Source organism: Sminthopsis crassicaudata, chromosome 2 (genome assembly GCF_048593235.1).
Source record: "Sminthopsis crassicaudata isolate SCR6 chromosome 2, ASM4859323v1, whole genome shotgun sequence".
In the NCBI taxonomy this organism is placed as follows: Eukaryota; Metazoa; Chordata; class Mammalia; order Dasyuromorphia; family Dasyuridae; genus Sminthopsis; species Sminthopsis crassicaudata.
In genome coordinates this window covers 642,676,948-642,695,378 of record NC_133618.1, presented here as the reverse complement: position 1 = coordinate 642,695,378, position 18,431 = coordinate 642,676,948, and the positions used below count along the sequence as shown (strand labels likewise).

At 32.0% G+C, this 18,431-nt stretch overlaps 1 protein-coding gene across 2 annotated transcripts in view; it reads left to right on the top strand.

The window, feature by feature from the left end:
- Positions 1-18,328, top strand: part of LOC141558848 (pro-neuregulin-3, membrane-bound isoform-like) — a 959,615-nt gene extending 941,287 nt beyond the window's left edge. The window contains exon 4 of one of the 2 annotated variants that reach the window (XM_074296649.1): positions 14,538-18,328. In XM_074296649.1, the coding sequence (XP_074152750.1) occupies positions 14,538-14,596 (59 nt within the window). In that variant the 3' untranslated portion in view covers positions 14,597-18,328. Of the gene's footprint in view, positions 1-14,534 lie in introns of both variants that reach the window. The other variant, XM_074296648.1, reaches the window with a different exon arrangement.
- The last annotated feature ends 103 nt before the right edge of the window (positions 18,329-18,431 follow it).

Below are 18,431 nucleotides of genomic sequence, written 5' to 3'. Positions count from 1 at the left end.
GAAATGAGGAAAAGATATTCAGGTAAACGATGATGCATGAGCTATACCTTGAAAAAACATAATGCTTTTATGAGTCAAAGGTTAGGAAAGGTTACATTCATATTTCATCCATAAGAGACAGTGCAAAGACATGGATATCAAATATGGCATATGTTTGAGAATTAATTTGTAGTTGTTCATTCATTTAAGTTGTGCTTGACTCTGTGATCACATTTGGGATTTTCTTGTCAAAGATACTGAAGTGGTTTGCTTTTTACATCTCCAGCTCATTTTACTGATATAAAAACTAAGGTAAACATATTTAAATAATTTGCTTAGAGTAGCACACTTAGCAAATGTCTGAAGCCAAATTTGAACTCAAGTCTTTCTGACTCCAGACCCACCACTCTATGCACCATACCACCTAGATATCCCTTGAAAATAAAAGATAGGCAAAATTTGGCCATATCAGTGAATAAAGAAGAACAAATTAAATACAGTGGGTCTGAAAAAATAGGGTAAACCCGTGTGGCCAAAGAAGGAATTTACTATCTAAACAAAGGATATTCCATTTTATCCTAGTAAATAGTAACATCATAACATTTAAACTTAGGGAAATTATTTTTGGCAATTTTGTGGAAGATAAATTATAGTGGGAAATATTTAAGTGAGGAGACCAATTTGGATACCATTGTAATGAGTTTGTTAGAATCACTAAAATAATTGTTCTTGAGTATTGAGAAATTAAATTCAATAGATGTGGTTAGAGGAATGGCAAGACTTCAATAATGTGGTGTGAGAAAGAGAAATGCTTTCAGGATGATGTTGAGGATATGAATATGAGACAGTAAAAGAATGATGTTGCTTTCCACAGAAAAGTTCTGAGGAGCATGTTGTGAAGAAATATATTCTGTATGGATATGTTGAATTTGAAATTTCTCTGGAATGTCCAGTTTTTAATGTCCAGCACTTAGTTGATGATATAGGACAAAAACTTGGGAGAGAAACTGGGGCATTAAATATAGATTCATGAGTCATGTGCATATATAACATGAATTGATAGTGTACCTATTTAGTTCAGGTTTTTTTTTTTAACTTTCTCTTTCTCTATTTAGTAGCCAATGAAAAAAGCTGTGGAAATTATAGGTGGATGGAATAATACAGGATAAGCAGAAGTATTATAAAAGGACAACAGTTTAGAGAGTTGATGATTGATATTAGGAAGGGAGAAAATCAAAATCAGAAATGGTATAATGACCTTGGAAACCTTGGAAGATGGTAAGTGGTATGGGGGAATTGGAGGTCTAGATGAAGTTAAGTAGGCATTAACTAACCATTATAAGGAAGCAGGTCACCCATAAGCAATTAGTTATAATACTGACCTTCTGGTTGAAAGGCTGGAGGGCAGAATAAAAAAAAAAAATCCTCCCAAAGTCTCCATTTAAAGAGGATTTGAAGAAAGACATTTTAATCTCTCCCCTTGTATACCCTTCAATTAAACTATATCATGTCCCTAGAACCTCATAATTAGGAAACTCAGTATCTTATGAGATTACATAAGCCTTGATACTCATAACTTGCCGCTATCTTTAATGTCTCTACTCATTTTGTTAGAGGACTGAAAAGTAGAAGAGAGAACTCCTCCCTAAGCCTCTAGTGAAGAGAACATATGGAAAAATTATTTTTTCATTTTCCATAATGCCATATTCCTTTACTTTGGGTACTTTCATCCTCCCTTTTCAGCATGTGTGGGTGTGTGTATTGTATTTGTCATTAGATTGAAAGTTCCTTAAGGACAGGGATTATATTTCTTTTTCCATATTTGTATCTCCACTTAGCACAGTGCCTGGAACATATTAAGTACTTAATAATTATGTTTTGATTGACTGGCCTTTAATAAGTGTGTTTTGACTGAGTGATCTAAACATGAAATATTTCTGAAGCAGAATTTCTGTCTTTAGTTTGCACTGAATGATTCTGTTGTCTGATCTCCATGGTTGCCAGCTTTCCCTCCATTGATATAAATGAATGCTCTTTTAGGGGATGAGTGAATAGAATATTGAACTACTCAGTGAATCAGAAATCATTGTATGGTTTATGAGGGCAAAATAGTTGCATGACTAGATGTAGGGAATAGCTTCAAAAAGGATTGTAAAATGTGTTTTATTAAAAAAACAAAAACAAAATAGATTTCCTTTATCTCTTACTGCTTCCTATAATGTGCAAGTCTGACTACAGCCATATTGTTACAATCTATTCTGGGATAGAATAACATTAGTACTTTAGGAAGAGAATTGAAATATGGAGCTCAAACAGGGATTATTGGACTGAATTTGGAAGATATACCTTTCATTGATGTGGACATAATACAGAGTAACATTGATTATAAATGTACTTTTCCAGCTTCTTTTCCTATCTCTATGCCAGTAGAATTTTTTTCATTGCTATTCCAATTGATTAGAAAGAATTGGTAGAAAAATAAAGATGCTTCAATAATGACTCCATCTATTGTAACATGATACATTTATTTCATGATGGATTTCCCACCTTCAATGGAATTTGTGTGAATTGTTTAACTTTGTTTTGGCTTATATTGGATCATTCAAAACTTCACATTTACTGGAAAAGCTTGTTTCTTCTTTTTAGTTTGTTTGTATTTAGTCCATAGACTTTAAGATGTTTCCTTATTTGACCTATACATCAAAAATAGAAGGAAGTCTCCATATTTTAAAATATGATACAATTTTTTTTTAAAAAAGAGCTAGTGGGGCAATTGAGTCCATTTAAAATGACTATGTAGATATAATTAAAAACAATTAAGTCAAGCAGATACAGATTAAATAAATGTTTTCAATTCTTCATTTCAATATTAATAAAACCAACTCAGAAATTTTGAGTAGATCCTCAATAGAATTTCTCATATCATTTCAATGTTTCTTTTGAGGGAAACTTGTAATTTTTCAATCTCAATCATCTGTGTCCACCATGAAATAGTATAGTTATTTCCCTACCACCGATTTTATCTAGTGTCTTTTGGATTTATTTAACTACATGGTTAACAAAAATGACTACAAGTAATCAGTCAATTTGCTAATGCCAGAAATATTTTTATAGGTATATACATTTAACTATTATTTTGTTACTTTTCTATCACTTTTCCAGCACATAAAAATACTTTTATGATATCACTCCTTTCAAAACTGCTTAATAGCTCCCATTTTTTTTTTGCAAGAACTCACGCCTACTTTTAAATGACTTTCCTATATCACCTGTACCTCTCCAAACTAATCCCTAATCTTCTCTGTTTTACATCATCCTCACTATTCTTTCCACTTTTCAATAAATAAACCATATCTAACTCCTATATTCATACTTTTGCTTGTGCTCTTACTTCACTGGAATGGCTTTTATATTCTTTTTTACTTTTCCAATTCTTACTTTTATTTCATGTCTCTTTTCACCATTAAATCTTAGCAAGCAATTACAACTCACAAATATCACTTCAATCCATGGTCTCATGTTTTTGGTATTACTTTGCTGTGCAATAAATTGCAATATGTTTTATTTGTATATGATTGTTTCATATTTCTATGTTTTATCTCTCCAGTTAGATTATAAACTCATTGAATGTAGTGACATATGTGAAAGTTTTGGAGGGTATAATAAAAAGAGAAAATGATGAGTCATCTGGAAACATGAACTATAGAGATAGTTTTGAGGCAAAATAGTCCTGTGATCTTGGGCAAAACATGTGGTATCGCTAAATCCTAATTTCCTTGATATTCAATGAAAATAATAATCTACAGTTTACCTTCCCAAAGTTGGCCATTGCAGGAATCAATTAATAAAATGGAAAAATAAAATTTTGTATTATGGATTTTCATAAAGTAAGATTTAGGAAATTCAAAGAAATTATGTAAAGTAGTAGTAACAATATCAATAAAGGTGGTGATGACAATAATGATATTACCAAGGAGAAAAAAAAAATAATTACTGATTTAAATTCTAGCTTCTTTCTAGTTGACAATTTAAGGGTATACCCTCTGAGGGGGGAAAAACTTATAATTGAACTTCTAATTATGTTTCACATGAAATAGCTCCATGAATGTTTAAAATAAATTAATAAATGTTGATAATTAAGCATCACCTTAGTATGCTCATTCTAAAACTACTCATTTGTTATGAAATTATTAGTTGTGTCTTATCCATACTTTACAGGAATAAAGAAAAACTCAGAAATAAAAAAAAATATTATGAATACCCTCTTAAAGTAATTTGTTTGATTGTTTTTAGGAATGTTGATATCAATTATATTGCAAAAATGTGCAGGGAGTACAACAGGACATCATATATATTTAGTGTTCACTAAGACTTATGATCTATTTAATTTAGTTCATTGCTATAGTAGAAAGAGTTCTGACTTAAATTAGTAGAACTCTAATAAAGGTTACTAATTTCTCTTACAAATTAGAAAAGATGATTCACCTATCCTGGATGTAAGGGAATTATTTCAGTCTAGGGAAAGACTGCAAAAGTTATAGAAATAATAGGCTATAACTTTAGGTATTGCATGGACAGGGATCCTTAACATCATTGATTCCTATCATAAATTGTTCTCTGATTATATTTCTTCAAAGAAATGAATTTTAACAAATACAACAATTCAGGCAGTATACAAGTAAAAAAAAAAGAAAACAAACAATAACAAAAGTTACAACAAAAACCTTTCAAAGCATGGACCTGATAATCTGTAGTTGAACTTAATAAGAATCCCTAATTATCCATCTTTCAAATAAATCCTCTTTAGGTGTTAGAAAATCCCTGAAGGTTAAATTGAGTCAGCACCATGGCCAGCATTCTGTACTATGACTCAGTTACCCATTACAAAAATATGTAGAGTATCCTCCCTCTTACTGATAATAAGATTACCATGTATTAGTATCCTAAATCTGGATGTAGAAGTTCCATGTTTGAATACAAAATTTAATATTTACTAAATTTATGATTTGGGGATGTGATATTTATAATATAGAATACTTTCTGATCTTGCCTAGAAGGAAATTAGGTTCTGCCACCTTTTAATTCTCTTCTAAATATCATTATGAATGAATGCAAAAAGTTTTTGTGGTGCTTTCCAGATTATGTTTTCATTGTTTAAGCATCCATTCTTTCCTTGAATTTCATTGCACCATAACTTTGTTGAGGTATATTTTTCCCCTGAGGCAATTGGGGTTAAGTGACTTGTACGGGTTACACATCTAGGAAGTTTTAAGTGTCTGAGGTTTATCTATATTTAAATATTTTAGAAAGGTTATTATGGCCCAACATCTTCCAAATCAGTAGAATTTGAATGGGTAGTATTTAATATTATCTTAAGTAAAGTTACAAAAGAAAAATATGTTGCCAACCAAAGGCTATGGCATTTGGGACATGAGCTTTCAATGACTGCAGTGAGCAAAGAACCTTTATCTGCTTACATCCTGTATCTTGCACTCAGAGCTTTCTTTCCAGTAGTTCAGTGCAGATCTGCATGCTATACAGGCAGATTTCATCTTTTATATGGTATCAAACACTGGATGGCAGATGGAAAACATTGTAGTTTGTGCTGTCTGGAAGGCGCAATTTTTCACAAATTTTTTCAACAATGATTTGGCTTATATTTTTTTTTTCTTCAATTAAATGATTCTTGATCTTTCCTGTAAATGGACTCAGTATTTGAGACAGGTACTTTTATTTTAAGCAAAATAATGTAAATTGTAAAATAGCAATATTGGTAATATTATGTTAACATTTTATGTAATTAAAGAATTGAAAACAATTATTCAGCATAATAATTCCTAATAATAGGGAGATGGATTGGGTTTGCAATTTCATTGCTTAGAGTTCTCCTGAATAAAGAAAGTCCATCTTCTAAAATAAAATGATGTTTTTGCAACTTAAATCCTTAAAGTTGCCTAGAGCACTGAGAAGGAAAATGAGTAACTCAACATCAAGGCTCCAGTATACATCAAAGAAAAGACTGAAACAAGGCTTTCCTAGCCTTAAAGCCAGAATTCCCATCTACTACATCGTTTTCTCAATATTATTCTTAATAATAAAACCAGTAATATTTCATGATGAAATTGCTCAAATTATTCTTATTTCCTCACTTTTCTCAAAATACAATAGCCTCTATTGAAAAATAAAATAATATAACTAGTAAAAAAAATGTATAAGTAGCAAATTTGGGTAGAACAAGAAGAATAAGGATAAAATTTAAACCCATGACCTATATAAAATAAGAAATATTCTTTTAATTAGTTCTATCATCAGACCCATTAATAGGACTGTTATTATCATTATATATTTAAATGCCAAGATTGTCCTAAATTCTACACAGAATATAGAATTGAATGTGGTCTAACTAATTTAAATGTGATTTACCTATTTATGTGTGTTAGTCTATCCTGGTTGAGCCAGTTTCCATAAATAACTCACTTCTGGTTCTTTTTTTCTCTTTAGTAAATGAAAACTATCAATCTTATTTCTTCTAGCCAAATTACCAAGTATTAGAACTTCTGAATTTTAGGTGTTTCTTTTTTGTGATTATAGGAGATATCAAAGTTTTTTTTTCCTCTTTAGCTTTTTTGCTCATCCTCATTTTTGCTTTTAAATAATTTAAAAATGATATGTTTGGTCACATCTGATCTCCCCTTGACATTCACTACCCTTGACACAAGTTGATTATGGTTTAGAGTATTCAAATTAATTCTAAAAATGATCAAATTTACTACTTATTTCTGTGACTAGTTTTCAGTCATATGAGTCTTGATGCCTTGGGTTTTTTGAGAATATCACCTCTATAACAGAATGTGACCTTTGACAGAAAGTAGCTTTTTGTCCTCGTTTCACTCAGCTGCAACATAGACATCAAGTAGACCTTTTATGATCTATTAAAGTTGTTATAGAAAACAACTACTCCATTTCAATCAAATAATAAAGCAATAAAATATTATTTAAAATTTATTATTTCCCATCTGCTTTTTCTATATAATGGAAAAAACACAGCCTCTGAAGTGAGAGGAAATGAATTGAAATCCTGCCTCTGATACTACCTGTATAACTTTGGGCAATTCACTTAACATATCTGAAGTTAATTTATTCATTTAAAAATGAAAGAGTTATAATACCTGATCCATGAGTTACTTTCCAGCTCTTTATTGATCTTATTATCTGATTCTGATGAAATATTAAAATATTCTTAGGCCTCAGTTTTCTCAATCAATCAGTTAATGCAGGAAAGAGAATAATTAATCTGAAATCAGAAAGATCTTTGTTAAATCAACCTCAGACATATACTAACTGTATGACTCTGGGCACATCATTTTAACCTCTGTTTGTTTCAGTTTCTCCAGTCTGCAAAATGAGGATAATATTATTGTGATGATCAAATTAAATAATCTTTGTAAAACATTTTGTAAATTATAAAGTGCTATACAAGTGCTAATTGTACCATTTTAAGAATCTATTATGTACCAGGAAATGTGCTAGGGACTAGGATTTAAAGGCAAAACTAAAATAACCTCTGTCATCGGGGACCTTTCATTTGGGAAGGCCAACATGTAAATATGGAAAATATTGATATTTAGATATAGATACATTCATATACATATATAAATTATGTGTAAAAGATAATGCAAGTTGACTTTTTGACTGAAGGAAGATTCTCTTCCAGGAGAGTCAGGAAGGAAGACTTCACAAAAGTGGTATTATTTAATTTGTGCTTTGAAGGAAGCTAGGAATTACAGGAAACAGAACTGAGGAGGTAATCTATAGCAGCCATGTAGAATAGCCTATTCTAATGGGAGCAGCAGGTAACAGATTATTGAGTATGGGAAAGACCCAAAAGAGCAACTTGGTTGGAGGATTAAATATGTGAATATGAGTAATGTATAATAAGCCTAGAATTGTAGATTGATTCCAGATTTTAAAAAGCATTTAACAGCAAATAGAAAAGCTTGAAACCATTCCCCAATGGATAAATGGTCAAAGGATATGAACAGGCAATTTTCAGATGATGAAATTAAAGTCAACTATAGTCACATGAAAAAATGCTTTAAATGACTATTAGAGAAATCGAATTAAAACAACTCTGAGGTGTCACCTCATAACTCTCAGATTGGCTAAGATGACATGGAGATGTGAGAATGGATTGTGATTGGAATGTGAGAAAACTAGGACACTAATGCTTTGTTGGTGGAGTTGTGAAATGATCCAAGCATTCTGGAGAATAATCTGGATCCATGCCCAAATTGATATAAAACTGGAAATATCCTTTGATCCAGAAGTGTCATTACTAGGTCTATAAACCAAAGAAATCATAAAGGAGGGAAAAGGACCCACATATGCAAAAATGCTTGTAGCAGCTTTTTTGTGGTAGCAAAGAATTGGAAAAGCAGTGGATGCTCATCAATTGGGGAATTACTGAACAAGCTGTAGTATATGAAGGTAATAAAATATTATTGTTCTATAAAAGTCATGAATAAGCTGATTATAGAAAGGCCTAGTAATATATTGTTCACAGTAACAGCAAGAATGTGTGATGATCAACTATGAAAGACTTGGTTCTTTTCAGTGATTCAGTGATCCAAAGCTCTCCCAGTAGATTTTGGACAGAAAATGCCATCTGCATCCAAAAAAAGATCTAAGAAGACTGAATATAAATCAACACATGCTATGTTCACTTTTTTATCTCTTCCATGTTTTTTTCCATTTTCCTTTGATTTTTTACTCCCCAACATGATTCATAAAGCAATGTGTATCAAAAATAAACTTACTACAAAATATTTTATCCTTAAATAAAATTTTCTTTTAAAAATGGAATAGTTTGTATTTGTTTCTAAACTTAAGATGAAATCATTGGAATAAATTTGTAATTCAGGGAGTTGAACTTTCTAAAGCCCCGAGCCCATCTTGCTGTAAATCTCGGATATTATGTGTGTCCTCCTAATGTTGTCCTTCAGAATATGAATTGGCTCAGTCCAGGCAGTTAAATATTACATACACAATATTCGTATGGCAAAAGAAGTTTACAGTTATATCATACTTGCATAAAATAATTATCTTTTAATGAAACTGGCATTAAGATAACCTTGATTTATTTAAGGTAATTATTCTTTCCAGTCTCAGATAGGTCTTAATCAATTGAAAAGATTCAAGGAGACTAACAATTTTCCATCTATAAATATAAACAGACACAGATCTGTTAAGCACCATGCCTAAGTGAAGGGGCAGATCAATTCTCCAAAAGCCTCCAAAGCTGTGAATCATAACACCAGAAGGAGTTACAAAGCAGCCTTCACGGACATTTCTTGTGGATTGGGAATGAAATAAATTGGAGGCAGAGGGAAGAGGAGAGAGGTCAAACATTGCAACTGCCTCTCAGTCTCCTTGTGTCATCATCATCATCCTTTCACATGAAGAGATCCATTCCACAGGTCTGAGTTAGACCTCCAGCAGCCACTCACAAGCGGCTTCCATATCACAACACAGATCTATGACTTAAAATCTTAGAGAGTTGTCTGAGGCTTACAGAATTTAAATAACTTTCACACCTATCACAATAAAGAAGACTTAAAAAGCATAATCTGGGGATAATATGATGGCAGGAAATACAGAATTAGTAATTTTAACTGTAAATGTGAATGGGATGAACTCTCCCATCAAATGGAGATGGATAGCAGACTGGATCAAAAGTCAGAAACCTACAATATGTTGTTTACAGGAAACACACATGAAGCAGGGAGAAACATACAGAGTAAAGGTAAAAGGTTGGAGCAGAATCTATTATGCTTCAGGTAAAGCCAAAAAAAGCAGGGTAGCCATCCTTATCTCAGATCAAGCAAAAGCAAAAGTTGATCTAATTAAAAGAGATAAGGAAGGAAACTATATCCTACTAAAAGGTAGCATAAACAATGAAGCCATATCAATACTAAACATATATGCACCACATGGTATAGCATATAACTTTCTAAAGGAAAAGTTAAGAGAGTTGCAAGAAGAAATAGACAGTAAAACTATAATAGTGGGAGATCTTAATCTTGCACTCTCAGATTTAGACAAATCAAACCACAAAACAAATAAGAAAGAAATTTAAAAAGTAAATAGAACATTAGAAAAACTAGATATGATAGACCTTTGGAGAAACCTGAATGGCTATAGAAAGGAATATACTTTCTTCTCAGCAGTTCATGGATCCTATACAAAAATTGACCATATATTAGGACATAAAGATTTCAAAATAAAATGTAGAAATAATAGATGTCTTCTTCTCAGATCACAATGCAATAAAAGCTACATTCAGTAAGAAGTTAGGGGTAAATAGACCAAAAAGTAATTGGAAACTGAATAATCTCATCTTAAAGAATGACTGGGTGAAACAGCAAATTATAGAAACAATTAATAATTTCACCCAAGATAATGACAATGATGAGATATCATACCAAAATCTGTGGAATGTAGCTAAAGCGGTAATAAGGGGAAATTTTATATCTTTAGAGGCTTATTTGAACAAAATCGAGAAAGAGAAAATTAACAAATTGGGCCTGCAACTTAAAAAGCAAGAAAAAAGACCAAATTAAAATCCCCCAACCAAAAATCAAACTTGAAATACAAAAATTAAAAGGAGAAATCAATAATATTGAAAGTAAAAAACAAAAACTATTGAATTAATAAATAAAACCAAGAATTGGTTTTATGAAAAAGCCAATAAAATAGATAGACCTTTGGTAAATCTGATCAGAAAAAGGAAAGAGGAAAATCAAATTGTTAGTCTTACAAATGAAAAGGGGGATCTTTCCACCAATGAAGAGGAAATTAGAGAAATAATAAGGAGTTACTTTGCCCAACTTTATGCCAATAAATTTGATAACTTAAGTGAAATGGATGACTTTCTCCAAAAATATAGGCTTCCTAGATTAACAGAGGAGGAGATAAATTGCTTAAATAGTCCCATTTCAGAAATAGAAATAGAACAAGCTATTAATCAGCTCCCCAGGAAAAAATCCCCAGGACCAGATGGATTTACATGTGAATTCTACCAAACATTTAAAGAACAATTAGCCCCAATGTTATATAAACTATTTGAAAAAATAGGGGATGAAGGAGACCTACCAAACTCCTTTTATGACACAGACATGGTACTGATACCTAAACCAGGTCGATCAAAAACTGAGAAATAAAATTATAGACCAATGTCCTTAATGAATATTGATGCTAAAATCTTAAATAAGATATTAACAAATAGACTTCATGAAATCATCCCCAGGATAATACACTATGATCAAGTAGGATTTATACCAGGAATGCAGGGCTGGTTTAATATTAGGAAAACTATTAGTATAATTGACCATATTAATAATCAAATTAATAAAAACCATATGATCATCTCAATAGATGCAGAAAAAACATTTGATAAAATCCAACATCCATTCCTACTAAAAACTCTTGAGAGTATAGGAATAAATGGACTATTCCTTAGAATAAACAGGAGCATATATTTACAATCGTCAGTAAGCATAATATGCAATAGAAATAAACTGCAACCTTTCCCAGTAAGATCAGGAGTGAAACAAGGTTGCCCACTATCACCATTGCTATTCAATATAGTACTAGAAATGCTAGCCTCGGCAATAAGAGCTGAGAAAGAGATTCAAGGAATTAGAGTAGGAAATGAGGAAATCAAACTATCACTCTTTGCTGATGATATGATGGTATACTTAGAGAACCCCAAAGACTCTGCTAAAAAGCTATTAGAAATAATTCAGAATTTTAGCAAAGTTTCAGGATACAAAATAACTCCACATAAATCCTCAGCATTTTTATATATCACCAACAAAATGCAACAGCAAGAGATACAAAGAGAAATTCCATTCCAAACAAATGTTGAGAGTATAAAATATTTGGGAATCCATCTACCAAAGAATAGTCAGGAATTATATGAGAAAAATTAAGAAACACTTGCCACAAAAATAAAGTTAGATTTAAATAATTGGAAAGACATTCAGTGCTCTTGGATAGGCCGAGCGAATATAATAAAGATGACAATACTCCCCAAACAAATCTATTTATTTAGTACTATACCAATCAGACTCCCAAGAAACTATTTTAATGACCTAGAAAAAATAACAACAAAATTCATTTGGAAGAATAAAAGGTCGAGAATTGCAAGGGAACTAATGAAAAAAAAAGCCAGATGAAGGTGGTCTAGGTGTACCTGATCTAAAGCTATATTATATAGCAGCAGTCACCAAAACCATTTGGAATTGGCTAAGAAATAGACCAGTCGATCAGTAGAACAGATTAGATACAAAGGACAAAAAAGGGTATATGTATAGCAATCTAGTCTTTGACAAACCCAAAGATACCAACATTAGGGAATAAAATTCATTATTTGGAAAAAAAATATTTGGAAAACTGGAAATTAGTATGGCAGAAATTAGATATGGATCCACACTTAATACCATATACCAAGATAAGATCAAAATGGGTCCATGATTTAGGCATAAAGAATGAGATCATAAATAGATTAGAGGAACAGAGAAAAGTCTACCTCTCATACCTGTGGAGGAGGAAGGAATTTGTGACCAGAGGAGAACTAGAGATCATTATTGATCACAAAATAGAAAATTTTGATTACATCAAACTAAAAAGTTTCTGTACAAACAATACTAATGCAAACAAGATTAGAAGGGAAGTAACAAATTGGGAAAATATTTTTAAAGTTAAAGGTTCTGACAAAGGTCTCATTTCCAAAATATATAGAGAACTGACCCTAATTTATAAGAAATCAAACCATTCTCCAATTGATAAATGGTCAAAGGATATGAACAGACAATTCTCAGATGATGAAACTGAAACTATATCCACTCATATGAAAGTGTTCCAAATCACTACTGATCAGAGAAATGCAAATTAAGACAACTCTGAGATACCACTACACACCTTTCAGATTGGCTAAGATGACAGGAACAAATAATGATGAATGTTGGAGGGGATGTGGGAAAACTGGGACACTAATACATTGCTGGTGGAGTTGTGAAAGAATCCAACCATTTTGGAGAGCAATTTGGAACTATGCCCAAAATGTTATCAAACTGTGCATACCCTTTGATCCAGCATTGCTGCTATTGGGCTTATATCCCAAAGAAATACTGAGGAGGGGAAAGGGACCTGTATGTGCCAAAATGTTTGTGGCAACTCTTTTTTGTAGTGGCTAGAAACTGGAAGATGAATGGATGTCCATCAGTTGGAGAATGGTTGGGTAAATTATGGTATATGAAGGTTATGGAATATTATTGCTCTGTAAGAAATGACCAGCAGGAGGAACACAGAGAGGCTTGGAGAGACTTACATCAACTGATGCTGAGTGAAATGAACAGAACCAGAAGATCGCTATACACCTCAATGCTGTGTGAAGATGTATTCTGATGGAAGTGGATATCTTCAACATAAAGAAGATCCAACTCACTGCCAGTTGATCAATGATGGACAGAAACAACTACACCCAGAGAAGGAACCCTGGGAAGTGAATGTAAATTGATAGCATTACTGTCTGTCTACCCAGATTACTTATACCTTTGGAATCTAATACTTAATGTGCAACAAAAATGGTATTTACACACATATATTGTATCTAGGTTATATTGTAACACATGTAAAATGTATGGGATTGCCTGTCATCAAGGGAAGGGAGTTTATAATGTGGAAAAATGAATACAAGGGATAATGTTATAAAAAAAATTACTCGTGCATATATACTGTCAAAAATATATAAAAAATTTTAAAAAAAGAAGACTTAAAGGCCCTACTTAAACATAAGTTTTCTAGACACCCAGTCTAGCACTAAACCTACTATGTCAAAGTAGTTGTCTCACTTGTGTGTATGTATTCATATATCCATGCACACACATATGCATACAAAAACACACACAGGCATAGTCAAATGTTTTCTCCAAGTCTGATATATCATAACTGTGGGAACTTACAGTCCAACAATGAGGATCAGCAATCTAGTACATAATTTATAGTCTCAGAGAGCTGCATAAGGACAGCAGTAAAGGGATTTGTCAGGGGCAAGTCTTGAAGACTTGACTCTAAAGCCAGCCCTCTATACACATTCTGTGCATGTGTGTATGTGTATGTGGATAGGTTTTTGGAGATAAATTGTTTCTTTAAATATTATTGTTGTATATACACACCTTTTTGGAGATTACCAATATTTTAATGTCATGATTATTTTTTATGGTTACTCTATATTTACTGTATTTTTCAGAGAACTTAGAAGTGCTCTCGAGCTTAGGGGTATATAAAAATGACTGAGCTAGACAAGAGCTCCATGTTATTCTGCATAAATCTTAAGAGTATCTATCTTATCATGAGTATTATGGATAATAATTTAATGTCCTACCTTCTCTAGATGTTTAATACTTATATGTTTTTGTTTCATATGGCTCATTTCTAACCACTTTTCTCTCTCTCTCTTTTTCTATTCTTCTTATATGCTTGCATTGATGTAGCAGACCACTTGGGGATTGAATTCATGGGTAAGAACTCACAACTTCTCTCTTCAATATTTTGAAATGTTGTTCTCTACCTTCACTCCCAATCATCCTTGACTTCTAAATTTGCTTGCCTTTGTGTCTAAGTATTAGAATATTGTCCAGATTAACAAAAAAAAAAAAAAAAAAAAAAAAAAACAAAAACCATATACTTTATGTAGTCCTCATTTACATGATTAAATCTAACAGAGTTGCCTAGCATATTTCTATCTGCCTTATTTTGGAACTGGACTGATTACTTGCTGTTTTATGTAGTCAGTTTTATAGCTTTATGACTTTTGGATTGTAATTTCTTACTGAATATTTTATTTCAGAGAATAATAGTTCTGTTGGTTAGGCTATTGAAAACAGTTTTTATTCCCTAAAGAAAAATTAAACCTTCCTTGCCTCCTTTTGTACTTGGATTGCAAAAAGTAGGCATGATTCTGTAATATCTGGGAAGGTTACTAACTGCAGATGGTGTTATTTTCTGTAATTTCTGACAACATAAGACATTGGGTATGATAAGCTGAGAGTGCATTATTAAATGAAATGGTGAGAGAAATCTTGGGGAAAATGTGAAGTTTAATATTAATATTCTTCAAAATGAGATGAGTCTATCTTAAATCCCTCCCAAGAGAGTTTCATTACTGATATATTTAAAAGACTGTGTTACAAAGTGATTCAACAGCTAGAATGCAAGGATAGACATAATAAAACATCAATGAGTTAAGATTAAATCATATAAATTTTCCACTTATTCACTCATGTCTAAGGATTTTCTTCCCAAGAGAATTCAGTACCATTTAAGAGGAGTTGTTGCCACATATATGGATGTTGGAAGGAATTTACAGAAAGAGGGAAGAGAGAAAACCAAGACAATATTCACAGATGTACAACAACGATTAATTCAAGTTAGATCACTGGACTAGAAAGCTAATGAATATGCTATGTAATTGTCTTTACTAATCCCAAAAAGTATTGACACCCATCTTTCTTTAAGCTATTCTTAAGTGAATATACATGATTATATTTCTCTCCCTGGAATTACATTGGAAGATATAATATGCTCCAAAAATCTAGACTACTCCAGATGCTATTTAAGATGGCAGTGAAGAAGGAAAATGATCTTTAAAGTGTTTCAGTTTCCAATTAGAGCAATTTTCTTAAACACCTGCAGTTTTACCTGAAATAACAAAAGAGACCCTGACCAAATCTTTGCTCAGAGGACAGGATAGAACCAGGAAGAATTGTCTAGGCATAATACCTAATTCGTGGATTAAGCCACATTAAATCAGGTTAATATTTCTTTCACTAAATATCAAACCCAGAAACTACGTTCAGTAGAAAAGGACCCCAGATGTTCCTGGGGCACATCCATGAAAAAACATAGACAAAGAGTAATAGTAAATCCAGTTTTATAGTCATTTGGATGCAGCCCAATCATTTTATTGCATTGATGCCATACAATAAAAACAATGATTTTGACTGATCCTCAGGACGTTCTAATGAGCTATCCTATCAGATATCTCAGAACTATATTAAATATCTTTATAACCTAAGGGGAGATATTAGGACCAGTAAATAAATATATAATTAATTACTCCTACGAAAGGGTATGATTGATTGGCTGACCATACTTCATGGAAAGGTCCTCAGATAAGACAAAGAAACATGTACTTTCATATGTGCATTCATATTGATTTGAGAACTTATCAAATTGTTCATGGAATTCTCTCATCAATGTCATTTGTATTACCACTGCTATTATCATTACTTTTTGCCACTACTACTACTGAAGTAAAAAATCACATTTTCTTGACACTTTAAGATTAACTGAATCACTTCCTTCCAATAATTCTGTGAGACAAGACTTATGTATTATTATTTCAGTTTTATAAGTGAGATAGCTGAGGCTCAGAGAAATTATAGAATTTATCCATAATTAAAAAGTTAAGAAGTATCAGAAGTGGGATTTCAATCCAGGTTCTACTGATTCTGGTTCAATATACTCTATCATGTTAAATAAGAGAGACTTTTCCCTTCTGAAGTAGATTTATCTTCCTCAATGTTAGAAAAGCTCTTGGGATTTAAAAAAAAAAAACATGCATATATGTATATATATATATTTGTATATGTGCATGTATATGTGTATCTCATATCTCATTTATCTATCCACTTAATCACTAGTCTATCCACTGACTTATTCTCTCTGTGTCTCTCTCTCTCTCTCTCTCTCTCTCTCTCTCTCTCTCTCTCTCTCTCTCTCTCTCTCTCTTTCCTTTCTCTCTCTCTCATTCTTCCTCTCTCCCCACATATATCACATATTTCCATATTTCATGAATCAGCAATTTCTACCAGATGGGTATTTCTTTGAGTGATACAGATTCCATGCAATATGTGTTCTTGAAACTATATGTGAATTTATTCATCTTGAAGCTAAGTTATTCTTTGTACAATAAATGTCAAGCTTATCACTAACTCTGGCCATTATCCTATTTGGCTAAAAAATGACTTACTGACATTCTTTTTACATGACCTTGAATAACAGCATCAACCTACAAAGAGACATAAGAGGAGGATATCAGTCTTATATGAACATGTGTGTGATATATGTATATGTGTATTGAAAATATGCATATATGTATGCATAGGCATTTATATACATGTGTGTTTATATACATGTATAAATTTATGAATATCATCCAAAGTTTTGATTGAAACAATCTCTCAATATTTTGGACTACATGTGGATAATTCTGGGAATCTCCTTCTCTATAAATATATATGTGTTAATTGCTCATATCACTATATACATATATAATGAATAGATATATATGTATGCGCATATATATATATATATATATATATACAAAATATGTATATATATACATACACATCAATATGTACACATCTATTATCAAAGGAGATTTTAACCATTCCAGCAATTGCTTTGGAAGTAAACTTTAGGGGATATTTGAAAAGCCAGAGCCTTGTTAAAATCAGAAGGCTGCAAATGGTGATGGGGGTGAGAATGAGGGAAAAGAAGATTAAAGATATCTGCTTCACCCTCATTGCCAATATTATTAGTGATACTATGAAAAGTAATGAGTAATGCAGCCACCTGGGAACTGAGAGAGGTTGAACTAAATACATCAAAGAAGGGGAATTCATGAAACCTCCAAGAAAGATACAATAAAAATAATACTGGAGTTAAAAGTCAAGAAATCTTTATTGGAATCTTATCTGTGCTATTTATGATCTATGTGACCATAGTAAAGTTATCTAATCTCTCTAAACCTATTTCCTCACTTCTAAAATGAACATAAGAAGTCAGCTTACTTTCCCAATTTTTTTGGCGGGGAGAGGAGCATGTTTTATAAAATTGAAAGTTCTATATACATGTGAAATACATTATTAATTGCTTTGATTAAAGAACTGAGATTTTAGGATCAACAATTCTTGAATCTTCTTCTGAGGTCATACAAAAATAAGAAAACAATTTGCAACCACAAACCCTCTTTAACTTGACTTAGCAAGCTCAACAAGCAATGAAATGAGACAGCTGGCTTTAAAAATAGCACAGGTAGGCTATGTTTGTAAATGATTATCCTCATCAAAAGAGATTATTCTATGAGAATTAACTAATCAATGTTAACACCTAAGTGCTCTACCTCTATGTGAATCATGATTTTTTCGGGGAATGGGGAGGAGGAATGGAGTGATGTCTATCATGCAGAGAAGTGTCTGTGGAAAAAAAATATGTCATAGTTCCTCACTTACTAATACTTTACAATTTGTAAAGCACTTCCTTAAAAGAATATTATTCAAGTGTTATTCCCATTTTATAGGTAAGAAAAATGAGTCTCAGAGAGG